We start from the raw sequence: 10,295 nt of genomic DNA, 5'->3' as shown, positions 1-10,295 counted from the left end.
AGCATTTTGATATTTCAGAAACAACTGAATGGACTCTAAGAAAGTACAAAGAAAAAGTTCTGTGTGTGAGACTGGCGATTTAAAGAAAGACGGTGTGGTCTCTCTACACTGGGATGTAGTTCCATGTTGTAGAAAGTGACGTTTATCGCAATCTTTCTACGTAGGACAATAATACATAGGGTGGATTTAAACACACGCGCACACACACCACATCTCTTCTGAGATGAACCTTTCACGAGAGATACAGCACACGTGGCACCCTCGCACAAACAAGCTACTCCAGACGGGGCTCCCACAGGCCTGCCTCAAACCACAAACTGGGGTTCAAGTGGCTTTAAGATGCATGTCTTTCTAGAAGATAATACCCACGCAGCCACATATCTGAGGAGAAAAAGAGAGAATCTTGGGAAAAGGGGGCTAAATGAAAAGAAACAGAGCTGAGAGGACCTGGTGCTGCAAGCCCCGCTCTTGCTTTGCAGAGCTCTTATTTTCCTGCAGCTCTCCACTGCCTAAGACGAGCCGCTTTTTACTTATACTCAGGTTAGTACCACTACTTCTAAAGTTAGTTTCTTACAAGAAATATTCCATGACAGGAAAAAAATATTCTAAACCCCAGGGAAAACCCCAAACCAGACCATATGGCTGGAGAGAAAGCAGCAGGAAAAAGAGGAAAGGCTGGCCTCTCTTCGGCCCCAGGGGAAACTAAGTTTCTCACAAATGCTACAGTCTCATCACCGTGGCGAAGGGCCGTCTGTGGAGAAAGAAGGCTTGTGCCCTGGCAAAGCCCCATTCAGAGGTGCCACGTGCCCACAGGCTGACGGCTGTATGTGCATCGTCCAACTGAAGTGCACAGGGCCTGAACGCCACCGCCCCACTCTCACAAAGGTGCACTGAAATGGAAGGCAATGCGGAAGGGAAACCACAAAACACCCATTGTGAGGTTCTTGAGGAAGAACGCGGATGTCCTCAACATCTGCCCACGGAACATCAGCTCATCTGGTCCCCTTGGCTGTGGGAGGCCCCTTCTTTCTTCTCTTGGCAGCTGGTTCTCCTGACCCTCGGTTCTCCCACAGCTCACCAAGTGAAATAACGGTGAGCTCGCTTTGTACTGATACAACTGATTCAAGAACTTTATAAGCTACCAGCTTTGGGGTATTGGATTAAATTCTGACCTATTGTCAGAGACAATGGGTTGTAGTAAAAAAAAAAACAAAAACCAGGACAGAAAGTGCTTCACCAGCCGTTTTACTCTTCTTTAATTCTACTGTCTTTGGGCACACGTTGTATTTGCTATTGAGAAATTACAACAGCAAGGCTGACAGCACTGATTCATAACACATTCTTTGCACCACACAGAGTAAACCTTAGGATAACCGGACCATCTGCTACAACAGAGCTGTCTTATTTGCTGGATAAAAGAACTGCTCATGGCGGGAGTGAAGGGAGAGATGGGGAACAAAGGAGTTATCTGGGGACAAGCAAACCTACAAGTATGTCTGAAAATTAAGAATTTTGTGGAAAATCCAAAATTTACCTAAGGGTGATAGGGAATTGTTGAGTTATAGTTCCATTATTTCCAGAAATTACTGAATTTGGAACCTGAGGTTAAGACTTTTAGGATAAAGCAACCTCAAATAGGGTCAGACTGGCCTTGGGAAGAAATGGCAACCACAGATGGTAATGAGTTTCAGTGCTTGAGAACGAAAATTGTCAAAATCAACCTACACATCTGACTTGACTCAAGATGAAAAAAGGTCTTATTTAAAAAGGGTAAGTCTGCAGCAAAGAAAAGTCTGAAAGTGCAAGTTTGAGCCCCTTTCCACCTTTCCCTTTTGCTGCTGGCGCCTGTTCTCCTTACAGTGCCCCTGAAAAGGCTCAGAATTCAATACAGAGTTATTAGGTTGATTTTCAACACGGAGTTTAAGATGAAGAGTTCTGTTTGGTTCGAACCACTTCACTTAACCTCTTGGTAATGGTAGTCCTGAGATCTGCAGTGTTGGTAAAAATCCACCTGTGACCAAGGGCCAAACTGTGGGAACACGACAACTTCTTGGCCCAACGCTCTTCCTTGTCCCTCAAATGTGGTAGCTTTTGCACTGAGGGACTCAGTACACCTCAGTGACGTATGTTCAAAACCTTTTTCTGTAGATACCTCCTCCCGATGCCCAATAGCGCAGGTGGTCAGGAAGACTCGGAAGGAAGCTGCAAAGAGTCCAGCCGGGAATCTTGACTTCGTTAGATGTGGACTCAGGAAAATCACCTTTGTCCTCCCTAGATTTTATTATAGTCAAAGGAGAAAAATCCATGGGATTCTAATTGCAAAGATGCTAGACATAAAACTGATGGAATGCTAATTGGTCCATAAAAGGCTGCACAAGATAATCTGTGGCAAAGTAGAAAACAAGCCCAAAGGTGATAGAAATTGGAAGAGCTGGCAATGCTTTCTTGAAAATGGCGAGGAGTAATAATGTAAGGCACAAACCCTGTGGAAAAGAGGGGAAAAGACACAAACTCAGACATAATTATGAAAGTATTTTCTGTAAAACAACTCAATTGCAAGTCTTGGTTCTAATTTAGTTAATTGAATACTACCCTTTGAGGTTAAATTTTAGAGCAGATGTTTTCATTAAATTTGGAAACATTTATTTTCCTTTGGAACACAGAATTCATTATGCACACATTGTTGATATTTCATCCCCTAACTCTAGGTAAGGAATAGAATCTGAAAATAAGTAAAATGATTTTTGAAAAAAATTAAATAATACTGGAGTGTCTACTGTGAGTTTAGTTTAGCTGGCTAAAACCCCAGAGGTGAAGAGCATTCTTCATGCTGTGTGGGGGCAAAGAGATGCTCATAGAATAAATCAATAAAAGTTTGTTTACAAAGAATATATTGCATTCTTGTAAAAACAGAGCAGCCACATAATACAGTCCATTTCTACCCAGTTACTGAGACGCTAACCATGAAGTCTGGAGGCTGAGCATCATTTCAGGTTTATCCAAAATAAGTAACTTTCTTCTCTTAAAACACATGACATACCCAGAAAACTAACTTTAAAAGAGAAATAAAATACATGATAACTCTAACTGGTTATATTATCCTGATAAATCACAAACGTAATCACAAAATAAATGCATAAGTCTCTCATCTAACTTCACTCACATGTATCAAAGACATCACCCCTTTAGTAAAAATAGCAATAAGAAATATCTTACAAGGTATTTACTTAAATCATAGTTCTGAATGCTTCAGGGGTCACGTGGTGGCACTATAAGCAAAGTCTACATGGGATCATGCATTGTGTTAGCTTTTCTTGCCCCACATTTGCTGCCCAAAGGAACACTGTATGCTGGAGATTCGGGCATTAAATGCAAATTTAAATGCAAACCAAACTTGGGGACTGAGCAAGGATCTGCTGACTCGTTTAAGACGGATCTAGCACAGTTAATTTCCTACATATCAATGCCACTGGGCTTGGAGCAGTGGTTTCTGATCAGAGGTACTTAGAATTTCCTGGGGAACTCTGACAAAAACACAATTAAAACAAATTAAATAAGAACATTTCAGGGTGGGGATGCACAGGTTTTTTTGAGGAAGATTAGCCCTGAGCTAACATCTGTGCCCATCTTCCTCTACTTTATACGTGGGACACCTGCCACAGCATGGCTTGACAATCGGTGCCATGTCCGCAGCTGGATCCGAACAGGCGAACCCCGGGCCGCCAAAGTGGAATGTGTGCACTTAACTGCTGTGCCACCGGGCCGGCCCGGGACGCACAGTTTTAAAGCTCTTAGGTGACTTTACTGTGTGACCAGGTGGAGAACTACTCAGTAGAGGTCCATTTGTGTTTTCAAAAGCTCCCAGGTGATGGAGCACTCAGCCCAGCTGGGTTAAAATGGGATCGCGTCAGCAGAGTTTGGAGATGAGCAGTTCTGACATGTTTTATGCGAATATACTTACAATCAATATGGCTACAAAGCAGGCTATGGTTGTGTTCCAGTCCCCACTGGCTGTTGCGGAAGCCTTGCCAACTAGCACGCTGTAGAAAATGAAGTCTCCTAACCCAAGCTTTACTCCCCCTGAAAAAGGGAAAGATCACGAATACAAAAGTTTGTCACTCTCTGCAACGATTTCACAGTTCAAAATGTCACTGCCTCACTCCATCCTGCACTGAATGAGAAGTCAACAAAAGATAATCATAGGAAATTAGGCTTTAGCTGGGTTTTCCGTTTCCTTTTTGGTTTCTATGAGTTTCAGATTCTATGTGGCTGAGCCTAGGGTCTTAACAGCAGATGCTGCTGTTACATATCAAAAATAATAACAATTGTCATCTACTAAATGTCTAAGTTTATACCTAGCACTTGTTCTAATAAATCTTCACAAGATCCCCTAGGAGATAGATCCTCTTTTTTTGTTTAAAAAAAACCAAACAGCTTTATTGAGGTAAAATTTATTTCATAAAATTCACCCATTGTAAGTGTACAATTAAATGACTAAAAAATTTATAGAGCTGTGCAATCCCCATGACAATCCACCATACTTCCACCACCCCAGAAAAGATACCTTGTGCCCATTTACAGTTAATCCCCACTCCCACCCCGGCCTCAAGCAACAATTCACCTGCTTTCTATCTCTAAAAATTTGCTTTTTCTAGACATTTCACAAAAACGGACTCATACAATAGGAAATATTTTGTGACTGACTTCTTTCACTTAACATACTATTTTTGAAGTTTATCCATGACATTGCATGTATCTGTAGTTTGTTCCTTTTTATTGATGAATAGTTTTCCAGTGTATGGATATATTGTGTTTGTCCATTCATCAGTTGATGGACATACGGACTCTCAGTTTTTGGTTATATTCAGTTATATGAATAATGCTACTACCATCATTAGTGTACACAGATTGTTTTCATTTCCATTGAGTAGATTCCTAGAAGTAGAACTGCTTGGTTACATGGTAAGTTTATGTTTAGCTTTTTAAGAAACTGCCAAATTGTTTTCCATAGTGGCTATACCAGTTTACATTCCCACCAGCAATGCATGAGGGTTCCGGTTTCTTCACATCCTCACCAATACTTGGTATTTCTAGTCTTTTTGATTACAGCCCTTCTGATTAATACTGAGTATCTTTTCACGTGCTTATTAGCCATTACATTTCTTCTTTGGTGAAACGTCTATCCAAATCATTTTCCTATTTTTAAATTGGGTTTATCTTCCTGTTATTGAGTTGTAAGCATTCTTTATATATCCTAAATACAAGTTCTTTAACAGACTTGCAACATGATTTGCAAATATTTTCTCTCAGTCTGGGGCTTCTTTTCCTTGTTTCAATGATAAAGAAAATTTTCAGTGCGGTAAAATACACAGTTCAATGGGATTAAGTACACTGACACTGTTGTGCTAGCATCACCATCATCAAACCACAGGACTCATTTCATCTTGTAAAGCCGAAACTCCGTATCCATTAAACAATGACTCCTCCTTCCTCTCTCTCTCCAGCCCCTGGCAACTACCATTTTACTTTCTGTCTCTGAGTTTGACTACACTCGGTAGTTCATAGAAATGGAATCATACACTATTTGTTTTTTTGTGTCTGGTTTCTTTCACTTAGCATAATGTTCTCAAGGCTCATCCATGTTGTAGCATGTAACAGAATTTCCTTACTTTTTAAGGCTGAATAATATTCCATCATATGTATGTACCACATTTTGTTTATACATTCATCTGTCAATAAACACTTGCATTGCTTCCACCTCATGGCTATTGTGAATAATGTCGCTATGAACAAGGGTGTACAAATCTCTCTTCTCTTAATGGTATCTTTTGAAGTGCAAAAGTTTAAAAATTCTTTTTCTCATGAGGAAGATTGACCCTGAACTAACATCTGTTGCCAATCTTCCTCTTTTTGCTTGAGGAAGACTGCTGCTGAACTAACACTGTGCCAATCTTCCTCTATTTTATGTGGGGTGCTGCCACAGCGTGGCTTGACGAGTGGTGCTGGTCCATGCCCAGGATCTGAACCTGCGAACCCTGGGCTGCTGAAGTGGGAGTGAGTGAACTTAACCACTATCCCACTGGGCCAGCCCCCAAAAAGTTTTAAATTTTGACAAAGTCCAATCCATCAATTTCTTCTTCTATTTGTCAGTGTTGTACTGAAGAACTCCTTGCCCAACTCAAGGTCATGAAGTTTTTCTCCTATGTTTTTTTCTAGAAGTTTTATAGTTTTACCACTTACATTTCAGTTTATGATCCCTGCTGAGTTAATTTTTGATTGTGTGCATGATGGACAGGGTGAGCCAGGCGTTTCTGTTCATTCTTTTGCATGTGAATATCCAGTTGTCCCAGCACCATTTGTTGAAAAGATTACATCCTTTTCCCATTGAATTACGTGTTTCAGCACCTTTGTAAAAAATCACTGACCATAAATGTACGGGTTTACTTCTGGACTTTCAATTCTGTTCCATTGATTTATATGCCTTTCCCTTTTCCTGTCTTCATGACTATGGTTTTAGAGTAAGTTTTGAAAACAGATAATCTAAGTCCACCAATTTTTTTCTTCTCTTTCAAAATTGTTTTGGGTACTCTAAGTTCTTTTCATTTCCAAATAAATTTTAGGATCAACTTGTAGAAACTGGCAAGCTGATCCTAAAATTTACACAGAAATGCAAGGGCCCTAGATTTTCTGTTGTCAAACAGTATTTTTAACCTTACAAGTTCCTTAAAAAATGATAAACAATCAAGCAAAGACTGAACCAGGGATTCAAAAGATATGCTTTGACTTGGGGTCCAATATTAATCCATAAAGCTTTACAATTGGCTTTCATCCTTCTGGTTGTTAAGTAACTATTCCCAACTGAAATTTGATCCTGGTATTGAAAGTTTTGTTGCTTGAGTTAGAGAAACCACCTCCAAGAGACCGACCCTGAGAAGTACAGTCTGCTCCACATGTGGGAGAGAAAGAAACAGAGTGCTGGTTAAGATCACCTTTCTGAGAAATCAGGGTTCTTCCTAAATCATGAAAGCCAGAGTGAAGTCTTCCTTAGTGGAAAAAATAAACACAGGACCTAAGAAACTGGACACTATGAACTACAGGGTTAGTGACCCTGTAACTTGCTAACCTTCCCAGACTGATGAATACTCACCAGCTTCAGGTGTGCAGAAGAGCCCAGCTCTACTATTTAAGTACCTGTGTGATTCAGGACAAGCTTCTCTAATCCTCAAACTCCTCAGCTATAATATGGGGATTACAGAACTATTTCATAGGGTTGTTATCAGAGTGAAAAACAATACAGGAAAAGTTCACGGCCCATACAGAGCCTAAACAAATGAGAGCCTTAGAAAGACTTCCGATTGCAAACACTGAGTGCTATGAGAAACTAAGAGAAACTAAGTTCTTTAGGGAAAAAAAAGCTATAGAAATGAATTTTTAAAAATAATGCAGGAGGGGCCGGCCCGGTGGTGCAGTGGTTAAGTGCACATGTTCCACTTCAGCAGCCCGGGGTTTGCCGGTTCAGATCCCGGGTGCGGATGTGGCACCGCTTGTCAAGCTATGCTGTGGTAGGTGTGCCACATATAAAGTAGAGGAAGATGGGCATGGATCTTAGCTCAGGGCCAGTCTTCCTCAGCAAAAAGAGGAAGGTTGGCGGCAGATGTTAACTCAGGGCTAATCTTCCTCAAAATAAATAAATAAATAAATAATGCAGGAGAAAAATTTTGCATTTATCTGATAAGTGACCTGTATCTAGAATATATAAAGAACTTTTACAACTCAATAATAAAAAAATGAAAAAAAATGGGCAAAGGATCTGAATAGACAGTTCTCCAAAGAAAACATACAAATGGCCAAAAAACATACAAAAAGATACTCAACACCATTAGCCATCAGGGAAATACAAATCAAAACCATAATGAGATAGCACTTCATATCGAGAATGATTATACTCAAAAAGACAGATAATAACAAGCACTGGTGAGGATGTGGAAAAACTGGAATATTCATACACTGCTGGTGGGATTGTAAAATAGTATGGTTGCTTTGGAAAACAGTCTGGCAATTTCTCAAAAGGTTAAACACAGAGTTACTGTAAGACCCAGCAATTCCACTCCCATGAATATACCCAAGAGAAATAAAAATATATGTCCACACAAAGTCGTGTACTTGAATGTTCATAGCAACATTATGCACAACAGTCCCAAATGGAAACAATTCAGATGTCCATTAACTGATGAATAGATAATAAATGTGGCATACCCATACAAAGGTACATTTTTTGGCTATAAAAAGAAGTGAAGCACTGATATATGCTACAACACAGACGAACCTGGGAAACACTACGCTAAGCAAAAGAAACAAAGGACCATATATTGCATGATTCCATTTATACGAAATGTCCAGAACAGGCAAATCTACTAAGATAGTATACTAGTTAGTGTTGGGAAGCGTGAGGCTAATGGGAATGGGCTTTGATCTTGAGGTGATGAAAATGTTCCAGACTTTGCTCGTGGTGATGGTTGCACACGTCTGTGAATACAGTACAAACCAGTGCACTGCACACTTTCAACAGGCGGGGAGGGAGGGGTCGCGAGGGGCCGCTAAGGAGCGTGGGGTTTCTTTCAGGGGTAACGAAAACATTCTAAAATTAATTGTGGTGACAACTGAATAATTCTATGAATATACTAAAGCCACCAATTTAAATGGGTGAATTGTATAGTATGTGAATTATATCTCAATAAATCTATCAAAAAATAAACAAAAATAATGTATTGAATTAATCTTAAAATTCTGACCACATTTTTTTCATTTAAAGGCTTACATTTGTTTAAATAATAGCAATACTATGGCAAATACTATAGTTATACTTCACAGAATTCATTTTAACAGAGAGATGCAGATTTTATTAGCAAAATTAAAATAAAGAAACAAAGAAGTAACCATCACTGTTTTTCTATAGGTACTTACTGAAGTGACAAATTTTATTTACCTATAACCAGAAGAGACTGACTCAGTATACAGAACCTAAGAAAAATCATATTGCTCGGGAATTTGTTTTCTTTAAACAGCTCCTTTTGATTCACTCAGTCAAAATATGCCATAGCCAAACAACTAAAATCACGCAATGGAAACTGCTGAAGTCAGACACAAGGAATTAATAGGATTCCACTGCCAAGTGCTAACGCTGACATCGGCTGCTCGGATTTTCCTGCTATTTGCTAATGGGAGTCTAGGCCTTCTATTGTTTTGTTTTTGCCAACTCTGAAAAGTAATTTTAGGTAATTATGGTGTTCCTTTAATATTAAAAGGGGCATTTGCTGGTAAAGACAATGAATGATTGTGAATATTTACTTTAATTGTAAGACTTCTCTAAATGACCTCTAGCAGCATATGCGCCTAACTTCAATATAATAACATCACACAGTAATGAATATTTCCTATTATGTTTTCTTTAAGAAAGGCAGACTGCCACATGCGGCGCCACATTTGGATGAGTCTGGGAAGCCTGACTACCCTATGTTCTCCTCCAAATGGACCTTGCGAGCTTGTCTGGAGGTTCTGGCACAGAAGCACAGCTACTCCTATACCCTTGACCGAAGAATGGTCCTCCTCTATCAGTGCAGGTCGTCTTCTCTGACTAACCGTGCAGCTTCAGGAGGGACACATCTGGAGCAGTGAGGGAGGAAGGGGACGCCCACCCAGCCAGCCAGATCAGCTGAATCCTTGGCGATCAACGGGGTGCCACATGTCGCAGCCAGATTGCCCTCACATCCCCTGTTATCTTAGTAAATATAAACATACTAAAAACTGCCTGAAATTTATTAATTTACCTTTTTACTACTAAAATCTCTTCCCCCACTTGAAGAAAATAGCAAAATCCATCTCCCTCTCTTTCCTTGAGGTTATAGAAAAGAATCTCTATGTGTCAAATTTCCACTCCTGGAAACAACAGGTTAATTTCACTACTCTGATCAATTTTAAGTCTATCAATAGTACACTTGGGATGAGCCTGTTACCGGCATGTTTGATGGAAGTATATTTTGAAATTTGCTGGAAGACCACTTGCCTTCACATTGAATAAAAACATTTTACATTTCTAACTAAAAACTCTGCTCAGTTTTCTGACTCAATGTTGACTTTTAAAAGGTTGTTTTGGAAGACGTATGTGCCTTTCAGAAATCAAATTCTAATGTGAACCGAGACTTTTTCCTAAGTAACCATAAGTCCAGTTTAAAACACTAAAATCAGAGATGGTTATGTGTGTGCTGGATGCTAAGATAAGGAAAGAACGTCAATTA

The 10,295-nt window shown here is 39.7% G+C and overlaps 1 protein-coding gene across 8 annotated transcripts in view; it reads right to left on the bottom strand.

Moving 5' to 3' along the window:
• Positions 1-1,229: 1,229 nt before the first annotated feature.
• PSEN1 (presenilin 1) overlaps positions 1,230-10,295 on the bottom strand; it is a 73,492-nt gene continuing 64,426 nt past the window's right edge. For all 8 annotated transcript variants that reach the window (XM_008543745.2, XM_070593745.1, XM_008543741.2 and 5 more), the window contains 2 exons: positions 3,962-4,080; positions 1,230-2,483 (listed from right to left, as the gene is read on the bottom strand). In XM_008543745.2, coding sequence (XP_008541967.1) covers positions 2,328-2,483; positions 3,962-4,080 — 275 coding nt within the window. In that variant the 3' untranslated portion in view covers positions 1,230-2,327. The remainder of the gene's footprint in view (positions 2,484-3,961; positions 4,081-10,295) is intronic.

This window comes from Equus przewalskii, chromosome 25 (genome assembly GCF_037783145.1).
Source record: "Equus przewalskii isolate Varuska chromosome 25, EquPr2, whole genome shotgun sequence".
In the NCBI taxonomy this organism is placed as follows: domain Eukaryota; kingdom Metazoa; phylum Chordata; class Mammalia; order Perissodactyla; family Equidae; genus Equus; species Equus przewalskii.
This window is presented reverse-complemented; position numbering and strand designations above follow the sequence as displayed.